This window comes from Coenobita brevimanus, chromosome 73 (genome assembly GCF_032717465.1).
Source record: "Coenobita brevimanus isolate Jiangsu-jjx chromosome 73, ASM3271746v2, whole genome shotgun sequence".
NCBI lineage: Eukaryota > Metazoa > Arthropoda > Malacostraca > Decapoda > Coenobitidae > Coenobita > Coenobita brevimanus.
Window position 1 is genome coordinate 8,486,603 of NC_137026.1, and position 26,851 is coordinate 8,513,453.

At 43.1% G+C, this 26,851-nt stretch overlaps 1 protein-coding gene and 1 non-coding gene across 2 annotated transcripts in view; both read left to right on the top strand.

The window, feature by feature from the left end:
- Window positions 1-26,851, top strand: part of LOC145407463 (uncharacterized) — a 123,183-nt gene that overhangs the window by 42,766 nt on the left and 53,566 nt on the right. Inside the window, exons 2-3 of the mRNA XM_080278394.1 lie at window positions 22,632-22,875; window positions 25,561-25,633. Of these exons, the coding sequence (XP_080134520.1) occupies window positions 22,632-22,875; window positions 25,561-25,633 (317 nt within the window). The remainder of the gene's footprint in view (window positions 1-22,631; window positions 22,876-25,560; window positions 25,634-26,851) is intronic.
- On the top strand, window positions 26,533-26,651 carry LOC145407600 (5S ribosomal RNA). Its single transcript, XR_013898750.1, has one exon. It is a non-coding gene; the product is annotated as a 5S ribosomal RNA (ribosomal RNA).

Genomic DNA, 26,851 nt, shown 5'->3' on the forward strand with positions numbered 1-26,851 from the left:
TCACGAATCAATTCGCGACATTTCCCTTTTGTGAGAAGCCACGAACTATTAGTGGAAAACTCACTGTTTATCGTTCAGTTAACCGCTCATTCGGACGGAAGCTTTGTCAAATCAGTTTTTCATTGTCATACGTGATCGTCTCTGTGTGAGACATTAGCGCTTCTGATGAGCAATTGTTTTGGGCGCGTTTCGCTCACTCGACCGTTAGAAAATGCGGCTTAGTGCTCCGCTTTTCTTTCCCACGATTTGAATTCAGTCTAGTGTTTGCTGTGACGGAGAAAGGTTCTGTGCTCAGAAGTGGAGAGGTCAGCTAGCACCCCAAGCTCCACTAGTACAGTTAATCCCAGTACTCCCCCCCCCCTCGGGTGATACATAGCATTCATCGACTGGTATTTCTTTTGTGTATTTTGTAGTTTTAAGAGCTTAGTTAAGGTGTTTTTTCCTAGGCGTAAATATTTAGCTTTTGTGAGAGTGAGTGAGTGCATCTCATTTAATTGATTTGAATTGTAACGTTAAATTTATTTTTTTGTGATTAATAAATTTAACAGTTCTTTTCCTTGAGCTCAATGTAAAGTAAAATCTTGTTTCATTTCTCCATAATTAAGCTTATTTTCCATATAGCTCCTAGCTTGCATAAACGTTTGCTTTCATAACTGGTACTTACACCAGTCTTGTTGTATTAACTTAAAATCCGTTGTGCCAGGAGTTAATGCATCAGCAAGAACCTGATATTATTATTATTAGTATTAGTTATTTATTGTCAGGGGTGAAGTAACTTTCTCCAGAGGCTAACAGTACAGTAATTCAGCAGTTTTGAGTAATTAGTCTCTGCTGTGTACTGTTGAGAGTTTTTAAATTCTCGTTCTTAGAGAATCGTTGCACGATTTAGCAAGACAATCATTGTCCCTGCTCTTTAATATTATTGAATATTAATATCAATTTAAATAATATTTATACATTTATTTTAAAATATCGTGATATTTTAAAAACCCCGTGACAATTGGCGACCTCGCCAGGATATTAACTCCTAGCTATAAAGCTATTCACGAGATAGTGCTCACTCATTCATATTTAGGTATTTATCATTAAAGTTTATAGGCACAAGCTTACTGGTGTTTACCCTTAATTTAGCAAGTGAATTTTGCTTTATTAATCAATAGAGTACCTAACTCTAGTTTATTCTTGGTAACGCCAGACAATTTTAATCGCTCCTGGGTAGCCGCCGTACCCATTGTGTTAATTATTGAGAGTTCTTAGTTATTCGCATTTTTGCTTTAACCCCTACACCGCGGGCTTGTTTACCAATTACTTGCGTGTGCCGCGGGGTTATTTGGGCTCCGATAGACTCTCAAAAAATATTTGCCAAAAATCAGTTATTAGTCCTAGAATAATAAAATTACATATGCTTATGGCACATACCTTCAGCTTTCTCCTGGAATGATTGTTGAGCCTTCGTCGGTTACCGTAGGACTTGTGGAGACCTCTGAAGTAGGGTAACGAAGTCTCCACTTTACACTTCCCAACAACCCGTAATATGATTACCACAGCCAGATACAAACACTATAAACACTATTCTACAATTTTCAAGTAGTTTGGGATCCATACTAAAAAAAAAAACACTGTGAAAGCAATGGAAATTACGATCGCCGTCTGATCGTCGCACTGGCACTAGTTCGCTCATGGTAGTCTGTCATTTATTATTCATAAAACCCCTCACACTTTATATTTCTATTACTATATAACACTTATATATATCTACAGTCTTTATCCATAAGTTTCCTTCAGTAGTATTAGTTTATTGTCACTGTAGGGATTCAATTTCTTTCAGTAAAATACGTAGCATTCACTTTCTCGTCCTGTATACTGGCATTGAGAGTGAATGTCACTTTCATCTTCACTCTCATAACTCATAGCATTCAGACATGCTAGAGTGAAACTTTCACTTTCATTACTCCTAGGGTATATACTCGTATTCTTATAATACTACTCATTTACATTTCTATTTACGTTCTCTATTTTATTTACGTTATTTACATTTCTATTTTATTTACAGTGTTATGCACTGTCACTTGAAATAACTTATAAAACTATTTTCCATTGTTCACGTATATTTACATTCATTACTTTCACTTGCTGTTTACACATTATTTACACATTACAATTCCACTTGCACTGTTTTACTCAATAGAAAGATCGTAGTCACTCTTTTATCAATTGTCAGCCCTTTACCTCTTTCCACACGAGGTTTAGTAGGGGGTAAAGGTCACAGAGCCATTTGCATGGGGGTGAAAAAAGGCCTTGAAGTCAGCAAGATGAAACATACGTCCTCTCACTTCGGAAGATGAGACTACACTGATAACGCAGTTGCCAGGCCAGCTAGCCTAGAGGCCTGCTTTAGGGGTTATTCAGAGTTACCAATATTACTTCTTGAAACAGCTAAGTCTAGCACTGATATGATTGGCAGGAAATCTAGACAATACATTATAAATTTGGTAGTTCCAGGTGAATGTAAATATCATTTAGGGTTCTCCCTTCCCTCCTTACAGGTATATTTATTACGAAAATAGATTAGAGGCCTACTTAGGAGATATATAATCAGAGCTACCAATGTTAAATCTTGAAACGGCTTTGTGTAGCACTGATATGATTGGCAGGAAATCTAGACAATACATTATAAATTAGGTAGTTCCAGGTGAATGTAAATATCACTTACGCTTCTCCCTTCTCTCCTTACATGTATATTTATTACGAAAATAGATTATACGGCATATTTCAAGGGGAAAAAAACAGCGAAAATTAGCGAACGAGTGCACGTGAGGTGTTGTCAGGTGATAATTAGCCAATTCCAGGTGTATAGCACTCTCACTTACCTGATTTCTTTCTTGTATATATTATTTGGTATAAGAATACGACATAGGGCTTATTTCAATGGATGAAATCAGTGAAAAATTCCAGGGAAGATTTACTTAGCGTAGCATGGCCGGGCAGGCGAGAGGATAGGGTAATGGAGGGGGGGTAGGGAGGGGAGTCAAGAACGGGGAGAAATGGCTAAATTGTCAACAATGGATGGGAGTACAGATGAGATTAGGAGTGCTGACTAGTGTTGGACATTGTCAGTACTGATAGATGATACAAGCCCCCACTTGAAAGCCCGGGTGAATTCAAAATAACACAGAATCACAAAAGCGACGCCCCGCGGTATGATCCCTTGCTCCCAAGCGTCACGAAAGTGACGCCCCGCGGTTAAGGGGTTAATCTTTGCCAGTTAACTAGATAAGACTGGTCACCACTAGCTTGTGTCTGTACTCTTTACCTGTGTTTATTAGCATTCGTTTGCGAAGCAGTCAGTGCTCAATTTCGGTTTACTTAGTAAATTGAGCTAGCATCATGGCTACAGCTGTATTTTTACAGGAAGCCAAAGATATGGGTCTTACGGACCCAACTGAAATTAAAGAATACATACTCTCACGGTTCAATTACGAGCAAGAACGTGAGAAAGATGCTCGTGAAGAGCGTAGAATTCAGCGCGAACACGAGCGTGAACAGCGCGAATACGAACGTGAGGAACGAGAGAAAGAACGAGAACATGAACTTGAAGTGCTGAAGCTCAAGCGAGATTCCTTGGCTTCAGACACGTCTGGTGCAGTTGGTCCAAGCTCCACGAGCGTTCTCCCTGCACATGTCCTGGCGACCCCACGCATCAAGCTTCCTTCATACAAGGAAAGCGAGCGAATCAAGCCATACATAGCTCGTTTTGAGGACATGGCTGACTTATATCAACTGGATGAGGCAGCTAAGAGGCTTCAGTTTCTTAGCCTATTTGAGGGCCCTGCTCTCGATATTCTCCACAGAATTCGTGGAGACAATCTCACATATGAGATGATGAAAGCTGCACTCATTAAGGCGTATGGTCTCACAGTAGACGACGACAAAGTTCAGTTCATGTGAGCTCGTCTCCAAGACAAGGAGACAGCTGTTCAGTTCCTTGATCGTCTCACAGCTTACTTAAATGAGTGGATGGAGAAAGATGAAACTCCTTCCACGCGTGAGGGGATAATTGACCTTATGCTGCGTACACAGCTAGAGAGGTCGTGGCCTGCTGAGCTAATAGCACAGCTTAAGATCTGCCAGGTGAAAGATGCCAGCCAAATGGCAGAGAAGGCTGACGCATTCTTTACTGCATACGGGTATCAAACTCGTAAGCAAAACACCTGGAACAGAAAAGATACTGCTAAATCTGGGAAACCGTCTCAGATTGAACCCCAGCAAAAAGGCCATTCTCAGAATAATGGCCAAGGTCCAAAACCGCAGTGGAAGGACCAGGGGCAAAACACTCAGAAACCTGAGTGGAAGAGGTACAACAAGTACCCTAACCAGCAGCAGTATCAGCCACGCAACCGACCGTCGGGACAAACTTTTTCACCACCAGCTCAAAAGAGGCAGGAAGCGAATGCAGCCTTCATTCCTCAGCAGCAGCACGGTGGTCACGTCCCTACCAGTGTGGGTACTTCCCCACAGTTCACTAGTCCCACAGTGACAGTGAACCCCCCTCCACAGATGGCCAATGTTCCATCTTCCCAATATAATTCACAAGGCACAATGTTTGCCACATCAATTCAGCAGCCTCATGAGTGGCTAGCTGCTTCCTCCACAGGCCCTCCCACAGGTGACAGTACCTTCCTTGTTCAGCCAGGGTTTGTGGGAGGCATTCCTGTGAAGGTCCTGAGAGACAATGGTTCCTCAGGTTGCTCTGTCAAGCAGAGTCTAGTTCGGCCTGAGCAGTATACAGGTCGACAGATCCATGCAAGCCTTATTGATGGATCAGTGAGATTGTTCCCTGAGGCATGTATCCAGGTGGCATCTCCATTTTATACTGGTATGACACTCGCAGTTGTCATGCCAGAACCCTTATTTGAACTCCTCATTGGAAATATTAATGGAGTCAAGGATAGTTGCTCCGATGGCGCTACTCAGACTTCGGCTGCTGCGGTAACACGAGCCATGACTGAGGCTCCAGACTGTGTCACCCCAGTGATCATTGAATCGCCGCAAGATCTGATGTGTAGTCAACTTGTTGTACAAGAACAACATTCTGACCCGACACTTGCTGCCGTGCGGAACAAACAAAAGGGTCGAGTGATTAAGTATTCACGGGGAGGTCGAGCCAAGTTCCTTCGCAAACAAGGACGGCTCTACCGTGAGTCACGAACACCCGAGGGCGAGGTTCGACTGCAGTTTGTCGTTCCCGCCAAGTACCGCCCAGCAGTGTTACAATGGGGTCATTGTTCAGCCTCAGGAGGTCACATGGGGAAAAGGAAGACCCAGGGCCGTATCCGAGCTGACTTTTTCTGGCCAGGGATGGGACGGGACATAGATAGTTTTGTCCGTTCCTGCAGTGTGTGCCAAAGTATCACCACTACTCAGGGACATGCCCTTCCTGTGCCTTTTATAACCACACCTGTAATCTCTGAGTCAGTTGAGAGACAGGGTAGTGGTGAAGTGGGTGCAGACCTGACGTCTCGCCCATTGGCCCCACAGGACACATTATGCCCAGGGCCTGTACATACATATTATGTACCGTAGGTTAAGGGGGAAGTTGAGAGGCGACTCGAGGCTATGGAAGACCCGAGTTTGCACAAGGATTCTCAGCTTCCTGGTACTAATATATGTACCGTAGGTTAAGGGGGAAGTTGAGGGGCGACTCGAGGCTATGCAAGACCCGAGTTTGCACAAGGATTCTCAGCTCCGCGATACTAATATAAGCACTGTAGGTTAAGGGGGAAGTTCGAGAGAGAACTCCGCAGAGGCGACTTGAGGCTATGGAAGACCCAAGTTTGCACAAGGATTCTCAGCTTCCCGGTACTAATATAAGTATTGTATTGTAGGTTAAGGGGGAAGTTCGAGAGAGAACTCCGCAGAGGCGACTTGAGGCTATGGAAGACCCAAGTTTGCACAAGGATTCTCAGCTCCCCGATATTAATATAAGTACTGTAGGTTAAGGCACAGGTTGAGGACCCGTGTACGGTTCGAGGCTATGGAAGACCCGAGTTTGCACAGGGATTCTCAACTTGCCGACCATAATCATGTGCTATAATTAATGGCGACCTCGAATGTACGTCGTAGCACTGACTGCTAGGCAGAGAGAGTAATTGTAACATGATAAAATTTTGTCTCATTGACACTTTTGATGCTCCACCTCAATTGGTTTTGCAAGTTCAGCAATGGGTGTAGCAGTTTTGCTGTGCGGGCCAGCTGATCGTCTGCCGCACGCTGCCGCCTCTTCTCCTCTGCCTTCATCGTCGCCATGTTATTATTTACTATGTCATTTTACACGTAGGTACAGTTACACTACAACTGTCACACCTACACCGTGTATTACATACACCACGCTACACAACAATTAGTTGTCAGTGTAAATGTAGCGAATTTTCGCTCAGTTTGACCTGAGTACAGGATTTTCACCGTCGTCATGGAGTTTTTCCCTCAAGCTTGCTTCTATTAACGTAAATAAGAGGTTTTTTCGCTCACTGACGACTGCGATTTTCTCCTGTAGCAGGATAGCACACACACCACAGTGTGAATCTTGTGTGAATGACTTAGGATGTGTACATATATATATATATATATATATATATATATTTGTGGATATATATATATATATATATATAAATTTGTGGATATATATATATATATCCACAAATTTTTTCCCAAAAGGAAAAAAATTAATTTCGTTGGGGCGTAATGTCACGAATCAATTCGCGACATTTCCCTTTTGTGAGAAGCCACGAACTATTAGTGGAAAACTCACTGTTTATCATTCAGTTAACCGGTCATTCGGACGGAAGCTTTGTCAAATCAGTTTTTCATTGTCATACGTGATCGTCTCTGTGTGAGACATTAGCACTTCTGATGAGCGATTGTTTTGGGCGCGTTTCGCTCACTCGACCGTTAGAAAATGCGGCTTAGTGCTCCGCTTTTCTTTCCCACGATTTGAATTCAGTCTAGTGTTTGCTGTGACGGAGAAAGGTTCTGTGCTCAGAAGTGGAGAGGTCAGCTAGCACCCCAAGCTCCACTAGTACAGTTAATCCCAGTACTCCCCCCCCCCCCTCGGGTGATACATAGCATATCGACTGGTATTTCTTTTGTGTATTTTGTAGTTTTAAGAGCTTAGTTAAGGTGTTTTTTCCTAGGCGTAAGTATTTTGCTTTTGTGAGAGTGAGTGAGTGCGTCTCATTTAATTGATTTGAATTGTAACGTTAAATTTATTTTTTTGTGATTAATAAATTTAACAGTTCTTTTCCTTGACCTCAATGTAAAGTAAAATCTTGTTTCATTTCTCCATAATTAAGCTTATTTTCCATATAGCTCCTAGCTTGCATAAACGTTTGCTTTCATAACTGGTACTTACACCAGTCTTGTTGTATTAACTTAAAATCCGTTGTGCCAGGAGTTAATGCATCAGCAAGAACCTGATGTTATTATTATTAGTATTAGTTATTTATTGTCAGGGGTGAAGTAACTTTCTCCAGAGGCTAACAGTACAGTAATTCAGCAATTTTGAGTAATTAGTCTCTGCTGTGTACTGTTGAGAAAGTTTTTAAATTCTCGTTCTTAGAGAATCGTTGCACGATTTAGCAAGACAATCATTGTCCCTGCTCTTTAATATTATTGAATATTAATATCAATTTAAATAATATTTAAACATTTATTTTAAAATATCGTGATATTTTAAAAACCCCGTGACAAACAGGATATCTAGTCAAAGATGTCACATATCAAAGTTGACGTAAATCGGGTGAAAATTGACGGTATTATGCCCATTTGAAATTTTAGGCCCGACCCACCTGACACTGACCCCCCTACCGCTAACTGGGGGGTGACCCCCCTGATGTAATGAGGCATGTTATAGGATACAGATTTGAAAGACGCACTTTTAGGTTTTGGTTTCATGTTGATATGACGAATTCGAAAGGACTAATGGAGAAAGATTTTTTTGTTTTTATTTTTGGGGCCTACAGAATGGGGCTTGGCCCAGTCCGTAGGCCCAAAATTTAATCAGGTGATCAGGAGATCATAGCCCATCATCCTTGTAATTTTAGTCAAAATCGCACCAGTAGTTTTCACTTAAAGTTGTTAACAGACAGACAGGCAAAAAAACAAACAACAGACAAAACGAGTGAAAACAATACCGTCTCCAAGCACCTCCGGGAGGGAACGGGTAGTTACTTGCGTGTTGGACCTGTATTTTCGTTGGTTATGAGGGCTCCCTAACACCTCTTCCTTAGCTATTTATTATTTGGATATGACTGGTTAGTATAATTCTGCACGTCATTTCTGCAAACTATGGCGATATAAGAATCACTTAGGAAGATGTGTTAGGCAGCTTCCTTAACTGGACGAAGTAAAATGAAAGTCTCTAAATTTTGATCATCATTTATGGAAGGAGGGAGAGGAACGGGGAGGCCAAGGATGAGATGGAGGGATGGAGTGGAGAGGTATATGGCAGAGGGGGGGGGTGCTGGGAGCAGAGTAGTGAAATGGGTCGGGGGGCAGGGCGACATGTGTACCCCCTCCACAATATGTCTACCCCCAATGTATATATGTCCCCCCCCCAATGCATACATGCCCCCACTAAACTTGCTGACCTAGCACGCTTTCCCAGAGCCCAAGCCTGGACGAAGGCGTTATTGCATCAGTTCATAGCAGACAGCCAAGACGGGCAGACTATTTTGTTGTGAGCTCGTAATAAACTCCTTATCTAGCTGTTTGTACACGGAGTTCCTATCACCAAAGTATAGCAAGTTACATTTGGTAGCAGCGGTGTTTCGAACCATCAGATTCTGACCGCCTCCTACGATTTTTAGTGACACTAACAGATACACGACGTCTCGCATCTCACTGCCTCACCCCTCCTCAGTGCCTCTGGTGGTGTAATAACTGGCTGTGCTTTCCGGGTGTACAATACGAGTATTTCTCACCCGTGCTCACCTCTCAAACAACACCACCCACACACCTTGTTCCTGCCTACGATTGTCACCGTCGCCGACGTACGCACCTGTTGCACCTGTTCCCAGCACCCGTTCCGAACTCATCATAACTCCTGCCCCCATGGTGCCACTTATTACTGTCTGCCCACTGTCTGCCCACCGCCATTCTCTGCATTTGCAACTCAACAGCTCTACACCTGTTTTGAGCCAACATCTGCCCTCACAACCCACCACCGGCCCCAACGCCACCACATATGGTCTGAATTACGTGATCCTCCTAAGACCGCCACTCCCTGCCGGTGACTCATCGCAGCCACTCTCCTCTCCGCCTAGCTGTCTCTCCACCGCCGCCCCGCCCCGCCCCGCCCCGCCCCGCCCCAGCCCCGCTACGCCCAGCCACATCTGCACGTCATACATCTCGTCAATCCCGTCTCTACTGTGCAACTATAGTATACCTTACCTTTCTATAGAGATTATCCTCGATTTTCTCTACAGATTGGATATTGTAAATATTCCATCTCATTTCCATTACCCCGATTTCATCTTCACCTACGTTATTTATTCTCCATCTCATCCTTCGCCTTTTATTTAAACCATCCATCCCCGCACCTTCATTCGTTTTCACACCTACTCGTGTATTCCATTCTCTCATTGTTGTATTTTACATTTCCACCTACGTATCCATCTTCATCCTTCATCTCATCTTCCATTGCCGCATTAAATGTCATACTTTCCACGTCAACCGCTTAACACCAGCCCTCTCGACCCGGAAACATCACCTGCTCATACACCGTCTGCCGACTCTAACACAATCACTCATTTACGAAGTGGCAAAGAGTACCACCGCCCTGTACCTGAGCCTCCCGTTTCACTTCCCGCAGAACCACTTCCTACCCATCCTACACTCGTAAATCCAGATATCTCCTCCTCTACCCCTACCTGTACACTCCCTTCTTCTTCCTCTACTCCTTCCTCTATCGTTCCCTCTCCTGCCTCACTTCATACCCCGTCTTGCTGGCCCTTAACTACACTACCTTCTCTCTCTCCCACACCTCTCCTACCGCCACTTCTGCTCTTCCAGCCAAGAGACCGAAGGTGGAGTGAGCCCATTCCAGGACAGAACGGAGAGCTGAGACAGGTACTAAGTCTGCAGTGACACGTCCATTTATAGCATTGACCAGGATACGGACCAAGGTAGAGACTTGAGACAGGAGAGAGTCAATGGCCAGTTGGAGATTATCCATGTTGAGTTTGAGGTAGAAAAACCGAGAGATAACGTTGAGATCTGAAAGGTATCGTTGTAAGATATCGGTGAAGTTTTTTAGAGTGGACGTGACTTCATTTAGGTGGGTCGTAAGCTTCTGTAACATAGTGTGTTGGATTTTAATGACTCGGCGTTGGGATTCTAGAGCAGAAGCTAAATGAGTGAGATCAGATTTGAAGCCAGAAATGTCACGGGCTGTAGCAACGCCAAACAAGCCACTCAGAATCTCACCACCGAAGTCGAAGAGACCTCGTTTCACACGAGAACGACCAACGGGTGTCTGAATGGAAAATGTGTCATTGAGCTCAGTGAATCTGTTACTTATGTATTGCAATTGCCAGGAGAGTGGTAGGAAAAGGTTATAGAGATACTCATTTGGGTTGTGTCCCCATGATGGCCGTGAGATGGGTCTTGATTCCGTGGAGCTGGTGCCCGTAGGCAGGTAGGGCAATGACTACGTTGGCCAGGGGCGCAAGATCATAGCACAAGGAGGCTATTTCTTCGATAAGCATTACCTTGCCTCCTGAGCCGACCAAGGCCCCGGGACGTACTCCACCATCGTCCTGACCTGACCCAGACCCCAGGAGGGTCAGCACTGCCAGCAGGGAGATCGCTAACATCATACCTAGAAAATCAGGGTAGAGTTAATGGGGGAGGTCTGGAAGAGGTTGATGGGCAGAGCGCAGTTTGGACCGATATTGATTGGTTGATGAATGAGTAGGTGGAGGTGGAGATGAAGAAGACTGAGGGATAGGTGGAGACAAAGTAGACTGAGGGATGGGTGGAGGGGAAGGGGGGTCCGGAGGTTGTGTAAGTGACTCTTCCAACAGGAGGCCACGGGGTGCTCGCTTTAAGTCATCGACGTGGATCCATCTGGTGTCCTTAGTGGACAGGTCCTGGAGGTGAAATCTGTTGCCTTGTTGGGTGAGGACGCGGTGGGGCCCTGTAAATTTGTCATCCAACTTAGAGGAACGCGTATGGGAATGAGCAAAGACAAGATCGCCTATATTGATGGTGATAGGAGAGGCGGATTTATGTTGGCGCTGCAGCATGTCCTCCTGAGAGGAAGCCAAAGTGGATTGGACATATGGTGGATTGTCTGGAAGTTGGCCAATTTTAGTTTAACATAATCATCCATGTTGTAGATGGGTTCTGGCTTTGAGGATAAGAGAGAGTATGGGAGGTCCTTGTCAAAACCAAAGAGGATGAAGAAGGGAGATTCAGCAATGGATGCATTGATGGAGCTATTGATTGATGATGCCACTTGGGGAATCCAGTCATCACAGGACGAACTATAGGAGCCTAGATGTCTGAGGCACTCTAAGATTTTTTGGTTGTGGCTTTCTACAAGGCCATTGGAAGCCAGATGGTTAGGCACGACATTGCGCTTACTGATATGAAAGCGGCGACAGATCTCATCTAGAAGGCTATTGTTGAACTCTGTACCGTTGTCAGTAAGAATGGTATGAGGGGTACTGAAAGGGCAAATTACGTGATCTACAAAGGCACGTGCAACGCTCTTCGCAGTCTTGTCGGAGAGGGATACAAGGACACAGTAGCGGGAGAAGTGATCGACCGCTACAAACAAGTACTCAGCGCCGGATTCCGTGAGAGGTAGTTTTAAGAGATCGATGGAGACAATTTCCCATGGTCGTGACGGGATTGGGTATTGTAAGAGAGGTGCAGGTAAGCCAGTTGATCCTTTGTGGCGGTGGCAGGAGAGGCAAGAGTCACAGTGGGCATTGATATCGCGGCGCATGGTTGGCCAATAGTATCTGAGACGTGCTTGGCGCAAGCATCGGTCTTTACCTGGATGGGAAGCTTGAGGAGTATTATGAACAATGTGAAGAACCTTTGGTATCAGGGCAGTGGGGACAACAAGTTGGCGTACTTCATGATTGGGCATATCTTTGCCTGAGTGTAGTGTTTTCCTGTACTAAAGATCATCATCTAGCATGAACTCATCTAGTGATACTGGCAGAGTAGGTAAGGTCGAGGCATTGCCAGAGTCTAGGAAATAAATGACTTTGGACCATATGGGGTCTTGGCGCTGAAAGTTTCAAACAACTTCTGACGTTAGTGTAGTGTTTTCAGTTACTTCAGGCTGCAGTGATGTTATAGCTGCTGCTACGTGACGTGAGAGTGCGTCTGTGACTACATTCAACTTGCCTTGTACATATTGAAAAGTGGGATTAAAGTCCTGGATGATGACGGACCATCTAGCTAACCTACCTGTTAGGTTGCGGTTCTTGAACAAATCACATAGTGGAAGGTGGTCTGTTTGGATATGCACTGGATAACCATAGACTATATCTCTGAAATGTTTCAAGGACCAGACTACCGCTAGCGCTTCGAGATCTGTGACACTGTAGTTACTTTGAGCGGTTGTAAGGGTGCAACTAGCATACGCTATTACACGCTTCCTTGATGCTTCATCGAGTTGCATCAAAACGGCACCAAGGCCAGTGCCTGAGGCGTCTGTGCAGAGAAGGAAAGGTGTGGTATAATCAGGGAATGCTAGAACAGGGGCATTTACAAGAGCTGTCTTTAGCTTTTGGAAAGCCTGTGACTGGTCGTCAGTCCAAACAAAGGGCATATTCTGCTTGAGTAAGTGGGTCAGAAGAGCGGCGATCTTTGCGTAGTCTTTAATGAATCTACGATAATAGCCACTGAGGCCCAGGAAACTTCATACAGCTTCGGTAGTAGTAGGTTCTGGGAAGTTAATAATCGCCTTAGTTTTATCCTCATTAGTATGAGTGCCTTGTGCATCTACCACATGGCCTAGGAATTTGATTTTCTTTCGCAGGAAGTCATATTTACTGAGATTGATTTTCAGGCCTGCGAGCTGGAGGCGTTCAAAGACTTGCTGGAGCTTGGTGAAATGGTCAGGGATGGATTTACTCAGAACAATGATATCATCTAGGTAAGCAAAAAGAGAGTGTCCCATCATACCGCTGAAGACTGAATGGATAAGTCGCATGAACACGGAAGGAGCATTTCTCAGACCAAAAGGGAGTCTCTTAAACTGAAAATGTCCGGAAGGGGTGCTAAAGGCTGTAACTGGGCAAGAGGATTCTTCCATTTTGACCTGCCAGTACCCACTGAGGAGGTCTAAAGATGAAAAGACTATGTTATTTTCATCAAGGGATTCTAGCAAATCAGTGAGGACAGGTAACGGGAAACGGTCTGGAACGGTGACAGAATTTACCTTACGATAGTCGACTACTGGTCTAAAGTTGCCGTCCTTCTTTGGTACTAAGAAAAGTGGGCTATTCCATGGACTGATGGAGGGCTCAATGATGTCCTGGTCTAACATGTTCTGTACCATTTGATCTCTCTGCTTTCTCTGGCTGTGAGGAAATCGATACGCTGGTATGTAAATCGGCTGAGTTCCTGGTAGTAGTTCAATCGTATGTTTGACAAGGTCTGTTCTACCCATCGGTTCACCGGGTAAGGCAACCATGTTTCTGTACGAGGTCAGAAGGTCGAGGAGTTGAGGCGTATTTTGCTACCTGTACTTGCTCAATGTCACAAATGCTCCACTAAAACTTAAAAGTGGTGTAAAGATTGGAGACTTCCTAGTATACCCAGCAGCCGTAAAGGTGTGCCAGGATTCCTCAATTCCTACTATTCAGACTGATGATAGTATGCCAATCGGTGTATGTACTATTAACTCTACGGGGTCTGTGCCGACATATTCACCCGATATGCTCTCACGTCTCACTTGCACAGATTTCCCAGAAAATACAAAAAAAAAAAAAAAAAGAATGAAGAACAACAGTAGAACTCTCATATCTACTCCTTGTTTATCATGTATCAAACTATTATTGTATAATCCCCATTATATCTACGTATATCTTCGACCCTTCCTGGAGACATCCCTATTAATCCTTGTATATCTTATCTGTATATATCCTTCTAATTCCCTCCCCTCAACATGGCCATGTCTCCCCTACTGCCCCTGTATCATACTTATCCCTTGTACAAACCTCCCCTACCTTCCCTTAATACTATAATCAAACACCTTTTACCTCCTGGTGTCAGGAGACACCATCTCAGCTACCCGGGGGAGTAGTGTACCCCCTCCGCAATATGTCTACCCCCGATGTATATATGTCCCCCCCCAATGCATACATGCCCCCACTAAACTTGCTGACCTAGCACGCTTTCCCAGAGCCCAAGCCTGGATGAAGGTGTTATTGCGTCAGTTCATAGCAGACAGCCAAGACGGGCAGACTATTTTGTTGTGAGCTCGTAATAAACTCCTTATCTAGCTGTATGTACACGGAGTTTCTATCACCAAAGTTTAGCAAGTTACACATGGAGGCGATTTGTTTGTAGCCACCCCTTACAGGATTGCAGTGTCTGGGAATAGATAGATAGATTTATGGAACGCCTGTGGTTATCAGGTATGGTTAGTCTGCATCCCACAATACATCGTTCATCCAGCAACAGTATTACTGGAAAGGTCTATTACGCTCCATCTCCTTCGCTTATTTCAGAAATTATCGCCAGAATTAGGAAGCTTGCATTCCAGTTTGTAATCAAGCATACGACCTTTAATTTCAAGATACAAGGTCCAAGTCGAGCTGAAACTATTTAACTTTTTATGTATGTATATGTGGAGCTACTATACGTGGTGAAACCCTTTGGCCTATCAGATGGAGCCAGGATTCCATGGGCTTGAATGATGAGTGAATGAAAGCGTGGCCCACTGAATCGGGCAAACTTTGGCTGTCTGGACACTGCTACTCCTCACCCCGCCCTGGGGTGGGAAAAGAGGTCTGGATGATGATGATAATTTAAAGTTTCCGTATGTGGGTACAAGTCTTCTAAAGGGAATGATACATATAAAAATTTCTGTATTTTCTAAGTCCGTGTGTTATCCTAAATAGTCTTTGTTTATTTTTTTTTCTTCATTATGGTCCACCTTTACCAAGGTGGAGCGATAGTATTGTTGCCAGCGCCTGTGTGTGTGTGTGTGTGTGTGTGTGTGTGTGTGTGTGTGTGTGTGTGTGTGTGTGTGTGTGTGTGTGTGTGTGTGTGTGTGTATCTGTTACCATTACATCTCATGAACGGCTTGAGCTGTCAACATGAAACCTTCATGGTATCAAGATATGACCAAAATCTTGGAAGAGTTCAAAAAAGGGCACTCGGGGTCAAGGTCAGGGTCATCAAAATGGCTATCAAAGGTTAATTACAAGGGCATCTAGTAGCGCTCATGACTGGAATGTCACTCAGCCATATTGCAGAACTTCTGCCTATCAGAATTCTTTCATTCCTCGAACTGCATCTCAGTGGAACTCACTTCCCCAGAGTTGTTTCCCTCCAAACTTCAACCTACAGCTGTTCAAGTCCAACTGTTACAGATATTTTATGGTCAGAGGACACCAGTAATCTGGTGTATGGATTATTTTTTTTTATTCATTTGTTTTTCCTTCCTCTGTTATGTTTATATATATATATATATATATATATATATATATAAATATATATATATATATATATATATATATATATAAAACTAGTCAGATGGATCGATTTTTTTTTGTGAAACGCGGCGACTGTATTCCGTAGAGTTTTGAGATTATTTTTTTTTTTCACATCTGGTTTTTAAGTAGCTTGTAACTTGGCCAACAACATATTCTGGTGGGCGATTAGCATTCGGCTCCCAAATGCTTTCCTTTCATTTTTCTTTTCTTTTTTTCTTTTTCCCCATAGTCTGTGCTGCCTTCCTTTCTCGTGAAGCAAGCCTGGTTTATTCGTGGACCATTGAGAGAAAAACATCGTTCAGAGCCACATTCATATGTAAACAGACTGCCTCATCTCAGAGTCTGGGAGAGTAGACGGTAGGATGGATAGTTGGATGGATGGTTGGATGGATGGTTAAGTGAATGGAAGGATGGATGGTTGGGTGGATGGAAGAATGGGGTGTGGTGGATGGAAGGATGGATGGTTGGGTGGATGGAAGAATGGGGTGTGGTGGATGGAAGGATGGATGGTTGGGTGGATGGAAGAATGGGGTGTGGTGGATGGAAGGATGGATGATTGGGCGGATGGAAGGATGGATGGTTGGATGGATGGAAGGATGGATGATTGGGCGGATGGAAGGATGGATGGCTGGGTGGATGGAGGGATGGATGGTTGGGTGGATGGAAGGATGGATGGTTGGGTGGATGGAAGGATGGATGGTTGGGTGGATGGAAGGATGGATGGCTGGGTGGTTTGAAGGATGGATGACTGGGTGGATGGAAGGATGGACGTTAAATGAATGGAAGGATGGATGGTTGGGTGGAAGGGAGGATGGATGATTGGGTGGATGGGAGGATGGATGTTAGATAGATGGAAGGATGGATGGTTGGGTGGAAGCAAGGATGGAAGGTTGGGTGGATGGAAGGAGGGATGGTTGGGTGGATGGAGGGATGGATGGATGAAAGGATGGTTGGTTGGGTGGATGGAAGGATGGATGGTTGGGTGGATGAAAGGATGGTTGGTTGGGTGGATGGAAGGATGGATGGTTGGGTGGAAGGAAGGATGGATGGTTGGGTGGATGGAAACATGGATGGGTAAAACAACAAAAAAATGCTAGTAAAGAGATTAGAATTAGAGATAGAATTAAATATCCGAGAGAGGAAATGAAGAGGGGACGACGGGAGAGAGGGAAATGAGGAATAGGAGGGAATGGAGGAAAAAAGAGAAAGAGAATGTAATGACCGAAGGATAAGGAGAGAAACACGAGAGTAGAGAGAGAGGGAGACATAGAGAGAGAGGGAAAAACTGGAAATGACAAGGAACAGCAGAGGGTGAAGGAAGGGAAATGAGAGAGGGAGGAGAGAGAATGTAAACAGGTGGAAGTGAAAGATAGTGGGTAGGGAGAGAGAGAGAGAGAGAGAGAGAGAGAGAGAGAGAGAGAGAGACAGAGACAGAGACAGAGACAGAGACAGAGAGACAGAGAGACAGAGACAGAAACAGACAGACAGACAGACAGACAGACAGACAGACAGACAGAGACAGACAGACAGACAGACAGACAGACAGACAGACAGACAGAAACAGACAGACAGAGACAGACAGACAGACAGACAGACAGAAACAGCGACAGAGGCAGAGGCAGCAGACAGAGACAGAGACACAGAGAAACAGGCAGAACCAGAGGCAGACAGAAGGCCAGACAGAGCGCCAGACAGACAGGCCAAGGAACAAAGGGTGAGAGGAGTGTCAACATAAGGCGGGGACACTGACAAAGATTATCACTCAACCTGTTCCCTACGATGACCTCTTTTATACTTTCCCTTTCCTGCCTTGAGATGAGAATAAGCTTGGGGTGATGTCTTGTAGTTGTTGTTGTTGTTGAGATGATGTTATTGTGATAGTTGTTATTGATAGTGTTATTGTTACTGATATTGTTGGGGGCGGGATGGGTACGTTTGCATAACAGACAGCAGGGCAGCCTCTTTTACCAGTGCCACCAAGTGAAGGCCCCCTGTCTAATAACCAAAAGCTACATTAAACCTGTCCAAACCTCCTCTCTAGAACTTAAGAAATCGTAAGAAGATATAAAGAATTACACTGAGGAAGACGTCATTTTTGAGACTTTCCTCTTCAAGACAGAATGTTACTCTCAAGGTGAAGGAAACTGTCTGGAGGTAGTTAAGTAGAACAGCGAAAATTTCTGACGTATTGAAGAGGAATATACCAAGAGAATATATGGAGAGAGAGAGAGAGAGAGAGAGAGAGAGAGGCTGGTAAAGGATGGGAGGTATGGAGAAAATAGAGGAGGGAAAGAGGAAGAAGACTGAGACAGGAAGGAGAAATATGAACAAATGAGACATGGAGAGAATAAAAGAACAGAGGAGAGAATGGAGAGGAGAGAAAGAAATAATAGAGAAAGAGAAGATAGGAGAGGAGAGGAGAGGAGAGGAGAGAAAAGAAGAGAAAAGAGAAAAAGGAGAGGGAGTCTGGGAAGTCATCTTCGGAAATGCGTCCCCGAAAAGTCCGTTATAATATAGTTTGCATAATGAGAGAGAGAGAGAGAGAGAGAGAGAGAGGAGGGGGGGAAGGAGGGAGAGTGAGTTAAGAAGAGAAATAGAAGTTAATGGGGAAAAAATCGAGGGAGAAAAGGAAAGAAAGGTTATATGAGGAAAAAGGAAGAAGAGAAGGAAGAGAAAGAGGAAGAAAAGGAGGAAGAGGAGGAGGAAGAAAAGGAAGAGGAGGGAGAGGAAAAGAGGTGAAGAAAAGACTAATGGGAGTGTGGAGGAAGACAGTGAGTAAAAACCAAGCAACTGAAAGCAGTTTGGTGAAAAGGTGAAGTAAAAGAATGTAGTTTTGAGAAATATATCTAAGAAATGAAGAAGGTGACTGAGATGGAGGGGAAGACGGGACAAGAGCTGGCATTCTTGTCAGTTAAGGAAACTCCCTATCACCTCATCTTTAGAGATTTATTTTGGGATATGGCTGCTTTATATCCTTTTGTAGGTTATTTATGCAGTATGGTGAAATTAGAAGGATTTGTATAACATGGAGGACAGTAAGGTGCAATAAGCAGAATAAGTCGTTTAGGAAAAGGTGTTTGGGAGCTTCCTTATCTGGCGAGAATACCGGCCTCTATCTCGAACTGGCTCGAATCGGTGTGAATCGAATCGCCTTGACCTCTCCTGACCTGCATGCAAAAATTCTGACTCATCACCTCAAAGTATTTCTTGAATGATCTTTTTTTTTTTACAAGATTTCATACTGCGATGCTTTACAATATATTACGTTGTGGTTCAGCGCAATGCGTTATCGTTCGCTATATTACGTTACAATACTACGTCGCAGTTCAATGCATTGCCACAAACACATTACATCATTGTACAGTAGCTACAGTACATCGCAATTCAATTCATTATGGTAGTTCAATGCATTAGGTACATTACCTACCTTTATTACGTTGAAGTACATTACGTCACAGTACATTACCTACCTTGATTACGTTGCAGTACATTACGTCGCAGTACATTACCTACCTTTATTACGTTGCAGTACATTACGTCACAGTACATTACCTACCTTGATTACGTTGCAGTACATTACGTCGCAGTACATTACCTACCTTTATTACGTTGCAGTACATTACGTCACAGTACATTACCTACCTTGATTACGTTGCAGTACATTACGTCGCAGTACATTACCTACCTTTATTACGTTGCAGTACATTACGTCACAGTACATTACCTACCTTTATTACGTTGCAGTACATTACGTCACAGTACATTACCTACCTTTATTACGTTGCAGTACATTACGTCACAGTACAATACCTACCTTTATTACGTTGCAGTACATTACGTCACAGTACATTACCTACCTTTATTACGTTGCAGTACATTACGTCACAGTACATTATCTACCTTTATTACGATGCAGTACATTACGTCGCAGTACATTACGTCACAGTACATTACCTACCTTTATTACGTTGCAGTGCATTACGTCGCAGTAAATCATAATACAATAAACAAAGTACAGTCCATTACTGCACTGTAAAGTACAGTACATTGTCACAGTAAATTCTGCCTCAGTACATACGTCTCAGTGCTTCATGTACGTTACGTAGGAGTGGCTTACAGTGCAGTACGTCACAGTAAAGTAGGTCTCAGTTCACTATGTTACAGTGAATTACGTAACTATCTATCTATCTATTGCCAGACACCTCAATCCCGTTTGGGGTGGCCACAAACAAATCGCCTCCAAGTCGCCCTGTTCCCCTCCATTTCACTCCCTTGCTCCCAGCTCACACACCCCTCTCTCATATACCTCTCCACCCCATCCCTCCATCTCATCCTCGGCCTCCCCCTCCCTCTTCCCCCCTCCACCTCACTCACATACACTCTCTTCGTCAGTCTTTCACCCTCCATCCTCTCCACATGGCCAAACCGCCTCAGTGTGTTCCTCCTAACGCTTCCTATCACATCAACATCCACACCACAACGCTCCTTTATATCCTCATTCGTCAGCCTGTCTCCACAGGCTCCTCTTAAATAACTTAAATGAGAAATTACGTAGCACTACAGTAAATACAATTCATTACGCAATTCAGTTATAATGCATTACGCCCCATTACGGAACAGTACATTAAGTCATTAATAAATAGTCTCTCGAACATTACATTGGGTCAGCTGGAGATAACTCGAGCTCGCATAGAAGACTCCGTAGCACCTTTTTTCTTAGCGATTTATTTTCCATACCCCTTAACATTGCTCATATATTATTTCCATACCTTTAACACCGGCACTGTTTAAGTCACTGCCAATCAAGGGGATACAGTTCATACACCGTGTAGGGATCCGGCGCCCCCTTGTGGTACACAGCGCCACCACGTGTAGGCTTCTCGTCAGCGTCGATATTTACGCCGATGCCCCGCAAATTCAATTTTTCCTCAGTGAAATACGGGTTTTATAACTAAATAAGAACACCGTTTGAATCGGCAAAGTTATAAACCCTCTTGGCTTGCCTGTATTATGGCTGGGTTTAGAATTAATACAAGGCATTATACTGACCATTTTCTTCAACAGAAGGAAATCTATAACCGGCATAAAACTGATCACATACATTGATATTTTACAGTACAGTATGTATGGATTCGGAGACGGTTTGTAACAGGATACCTACCTTTCAGAGGCTTCGCCGGGTTTGAAATATTAATTCTTGTGGTCGGTGCAGCTCGTTTCACGCGGCTTCGATCGAGTTCGGAACAGACGAAAAAGCTGTTTGGTTTGGTTTCCGAGGATGCTTCAAGACAGCTAACGCCTTACTCATTTCAGCTTGCAAAAACTAGCTTACATCTTTCTTTAAGTGGTTTATATATTTATTTATTTATTTATTCATTTATCTATTTTCATGCGAATCAGCTATGCCCATACTAAGACCGTCTACCACAGCATAATACTGTTTGCGAAATTACGTTTTGATGTCACCCTCTGTTACTGAATCACTGGTATGAAGCATTTAAGATTCAAAGGACCAGTTCATAAACAAACCTCTCTCTCTCTCTCTCTCTCTCTCTCTCTCTCTCTCTGGACGTAATCGTGTTATAGAGAACGAGGAACTTTCAGTCACTGGAGGGGACACTCGCGTTGATTTTGATTTGATAACCTCAGTTTTATTTTCGAGGGTCAAAGCGAATGTCCCCGTTCTTTATTTGTTTTGGAAGACAGAAATCCGTTCGTCTGAGAGAGAGAGAGAGAGAGAGAGAGAGAGAGAGAGAGAGAGAGAGAGAGAGAGAGACAGACAGACAGACAGACAGACAGACAGTGATTTTACAGCGCTTGTCCTTCGACTACTTTTAACTTCGTCTTCACCGAGTTACCCCATCCACAGAGAGAGAGAGAGAGAGAGAGAGAGTGATTTTACAGCGCTTGTCCTTCGACTACTTTTAACTTCGTCTTCACCGAGTTACCCCATCCACACACAGAGAGAGAGAGAGAGAGAGAGAGAGAGAGTTAAAAAGAAACTCTGAAACATCATCATCATCATCATCACCATCAACATCATCATCATCATTACGCCATCGCCCACGATCGTATGGAATGGGCAGGATCCAGGAACAGAATCTCACACGATACGGATTATACATCCATTCACTCATCATTCATCCTTTCGAAATTCACGGCTATATCTCTAATTAATAATAATAATTTAAAAAATAGTGATATGCATGTAGGATAGACCATTGTATCGAGCGCCAAGATAGAATAGGGATGCAAAACAAGTCTGTTTTTTTTTTTTTTCCGTGTTTTTCATTATGTATTCTGTGTAATAATTCTGCGTAATGCGTATCCCCATGCCTACATCCACACACCTCCATCCTTCAATAGCGTCATAAAACAAAAGGCAAGGAATACGTATCTCAAAAAAAAAAAAAAAAAATGAAAAACACATGAGTGAAGAAATTAAACCTCATGAAAATACCGTAGCATTTACATAGGGGTAGATGGCGGTGCAGTGGTTGACATGCGCAGTTCGCAACTGAAAGATCTAGAGGTCGTTTTTTCAGCCGGTGCAGACGGATGGCCTCAGTTTGCTTCCCCCTCACCCCTCTTCACCCAGCCTTATCATTAGGGACCTGGATGGAACATTGCTGTGGTTCTTGTCCTTAAGGAAGGCTGAGATTTTAATACCTTGGTTGTCTATCTATGACCTTCCTGTAATCGACTGGCATTCATCTAATATTTTTTCTTCCTCTTCTCTTCCTCCTCCTCCTTCTTTTTTTCGTCCTCCTCTTCGTCTTCCTCATCTTCTTTCACCACTGCTTCTTCCTCCTCCTCCTCCTCCTTCTCCTCCTCTTCGTCTTCTTCTTCATCCTTCTCCTCTAACACTAACCGTATTCCCTTCACCAGGATAACTGCACACAACCAAGCTGCCAGTAGTGTGACCCCCATTGCCATCCTGTCTACCCACACTGACAATCACACTGCAGGAGATGAACGATCAAACAGTCAGCAGGAGGCAGCAGGTCACAGGTCGGGAGGCCACGGAAGAGGAAGTGACCTGGAAGTGGATGGTGTGGAGCAGGGTGACTTGGAAGACCTATACAGTGAGGAGTTTCCTGATGGTGCTGGCTTCAGTGTGGATGAGACCAAGGTGAAATCAGTGTTTATATCGCAGGCTAGATACGAATTTTTGTCCTTTTTATTCTCCTGCTTAATTAGAGAAACGTTTGTGAATTTTCCTGCATAATAAGAGAACACATTAGTGAATTTTCCTGCTCAGAGAAATGTTTGTGAATATTACAGTTTAACTAAAGAAACTTTTGTGAATATTCCGGTTTTATTAGGGGAAACGTTTCTGAGTTTTCCTGCTTAATTAGAGTGAATTTCCTTGCTCAGAGAAACATTTGTAAATTTTCCTGCCTAGTTAAAGAAACGTTTGTGAATTTTCCTGCTTAATTACGGAAACGTTTGAGAATTATCCTGCTTAATTAAGAAAGCGTTTATAAATTTTCTCGCATAGAGAGAATGTTTGTGAATTTCCCTGATTAATTAAGGAAAAACGTTTGTGAATTATCCTGCTTAATTAGATAAAAGTTTGAGAATTTTCCTACTTGGAAACGTTTGTGAATTTCCCTGCTTGCTTAGAGAAACGTTTGTGAATTTTCCTTCCTAATTAGATAAAACGTTTGTGAATTTTCCCTCTGAGAAACGTTTGTGAATTTTCTTGCTTATTTAGAGAAAACGTTTTTGAATTTTCCTGCTTAATTAGATAAAGGATTATTATTTTCGTGCTTAATTAGAGAAACGTTTGTGAAATTTCCTGCATAATAAGAAAAACGTTTGTGAATTTTCCCGTTTAGAAATAGTTTGTTAATTTTCCTGCATATTTAGAGAAACGTTTGTGAATTTTCCTACTTAAATAGAGAAACGTTTGTGAATTTCCCTGCTTAGTTAGAGAACCGTTTGTAAATTTTCCAGCTTAATTAGAGAAACGTTTATGGATATTCCTGCTCAGAGAAATGTTTGTTAATTTTCCTGCATAATTAGAGAAAACGTCTGAGAGTTTTACTGCTTAATTAGAGAATAGTGTGTAAATTTTCCTGCTTAGAGAAATGATTGTGAATTTTCCTGCATCATTAGGGAAACGCTTGTGAATTCTCCTGCTTAGTTAGAGAAAACGTTTGTGAAATTTCCTGCTTAATTAGAGGAAAGTTTTTTAATTTTCCTGCATCATTAGGGAAACATTTGTGGATTTTCCTGCTTAATTAGAGAAATATTTATGAATTTTCTGCGTAGAGAAACGTCTGTGATTTTTCCTGCATAATTAGGAAAACGTTTGTAAATTTTCCTGCTTAATTAGGGAAAAAGTTTGTGAATTTTCCTACTGTATTAGAGGAAACGTTTGTGAATTTTCCTGCTTAGAGAAATGTTTGTGAATTTTCATCCTTAATTAGAGAAACGTTTGTGAAATTTCCTGCTTAATTTGAGAAACATCTGTGAATTTTCCTGCCTAAATGGACGCTTTTGTGAATTTTCCTGCTTAATTAGAGAGACATTTGTGAAGAGAGTAATTCAGAGATTTTTACCTCTTCACTATAAATGGTTTCTTCCAAGTTTCATGTTTATCTCAAAGAAGCAAAATTGCACGTTGACTCTAGTCCGCTCACCTTCACTTGGCCCAGATTTTCGTCCTTTTGTCAGCTTAATTTCCGTAAGTCACTGGCACACAGTGGCATTACTACAGCCCTGCTGATGCTTTCTATAGCACTTCTTCGTGACTAGCACCTTATCATAGTGTTAATCTAGTGTTATAGCTCAGCATTCAAGATGGAGAGATGGCAATTTGAGGCCAAATCAAAGTGAAGAAAGTATAGCATATGCGTGAGATTTCGGCCAGCTGGCGGCTTCTTCTGGCCAATTATGATGGCAATCCTTTGATCAGGTTACTGGATATTATTCAGGATGGGAAAAAATTGAGAAATAAAAAAATAAAATAAAAGTAATTCCTTGACGCTATCTCAGACACCTCTTAAGCCAGCCAGCTGAAGTATTACAACAATACAGCCTTAAGGTGGACGCAGTGCGGCAAGGAGTATGCTTCCAATCGGTTGGTTATTCCCCGTGATCGCCTTGGCTCCAAAACTGAGACTTTTCTGATATTCCGGATGACAACTAATTTTCTCAAGGCTAGGGTTGTGGGAAGTTTTTCTTTATGAAAATTGTCCTTGGAGAATCTTACTGTGTTCTAGCTATTATTATTATTATTATTATTATTATGTTTTCGAACTAAAGAGTTGTTATAGTCTTCATTAACCCCTTCAGAACCAGGATGCTGTCTCAAGTCAAATTCCATCGCCTGTCAATAGAAACAAGCTTATCAAAAAATACGCCAGGATAAGGAAAGGTCAAAGGTAAATATAAGAGATGGAAAAGTGCCCTACGAGTGTGCAATAAGGGAGACTGATAAAGAATGATGGTAAATAAGTACAGAAGCTACCAAAAATACTCAGTTATTTTCATATGTTATCTAATCTTACTAATATCATCACAGAAGACCTGAGACAGTCTTCATTTGTATTCAGTACGGACGGTGGGTATAAGCGCTGAGGTGGTGACATGTGATGGTGTGTGGCACGCACGAGGGCTACTGCGCCTCAGGGAATAGACCATCGAATTTTTTGTACCAGCCTCACCCGCGTGTATTCAGGACAGGCAGTGGGTATTAGCGCCGAAGTGGTGACATGGGAAAGTATGTGGTACGTAGAAGGACTTACAGTGCCTCAGGGAAAGGACTCTCGAATCCTTGTACCATTTTCACACATTTTCTTCCCGTCAGGTGTCAAGTGCAGCCGGCAAGGGGTTAAGACGAGCCTCGAGGGACTTGGGCCTGTCGCATTATTCCCACACAGGTAGGTCCAGTAGGGAGGTGGTGGCTCAATCGGTAGAAGTGGCCTGCGGTCCTACCGGACCCAGGTTCAAATCCCCGCTGGGGCAGGGTACAGTTTAAGGATTTGAATTTCATACAAAGCAGACTTTACTGATCTACCAGAAGACCCGCCGACATGTCATAAAAATACCCCTGCTAATACAAATACACCAGTCCCTTATGAGACAAACTGTGGCATGTATCCAATATGGACGGTGGGTGTTAGCGCCGAAGTGGTGACATGTAGAGGTGTATGGTGTGTAGGAGGACTACTGGGCCTCGGGAGCAGGCTGTGAAGCCTATGCCCAGAGTCGAGCACATAAAGAAAAAAAAAAGTCATTAGGCTGTATGCTCACCTGGCCTACCTTTAATTAAGAAAAGATGATATGGCATTGAGATAGGTGAGCAGGAGTTTGTTTATTCAGGTGTGTATCTACTTAGTCATTATCATCATCATTATCCTCCTGGCCTCTCATACCCGTCTTAGCATGGAGAGAGAGAGAGAGAGAGAGAGAGAGAGAGAGAGAGAACCATCAACGGTATCCCCAGTGGAAAATGGGCCAGACACTCATTCACTCATCAGTCAAGCCCCCGGAATCCTGGCTCTTTCTCACGTTATATTTTGTGGTGGTATTTTTTCCTTATCAATGGGCTTCGTATTACCTGCCAATTACTATTATATTTTATCTATGCCTTAGTGACACCCATACACCAAACAGGCATTAATCTAAGGCTTCTCTTCTTCATAGTAGTAGTAGCACTAGTAGTAGTAGTAGTAGTAGCAGTAGTGGCGGTGGTGGTGGTGGTAGTAGCTGTAATAGTAGTAGCAGTAGTTGTAGCTGTAGAAGTGGGACTTTTATTATTATTATTATTATTATTATCATTAACGGCCATACCACGTTGAGTACACCGCTTCCCGTTCGATCAGCGAAGTTAAGCAACGTTGGGTCTGGTTAGTACTTGGATGGGTGACCACCTGGGAACACCAGATGCTGTTGGCATCCCTACGTCAAATGGGGTTGGTGGAGGATTAGTGCCCCTCCCTGTAAAAACAATTAACTCTAAGCCCTTGGCCGCCCCGTCTGGGGTACATGGCGTCTGGCAATGAATGAAAAAATGATTATTATTATTATTATTATTATTACTATTACTGTTATCATTATTATTATTATTATTATTATTATTATTATTATTATTATTA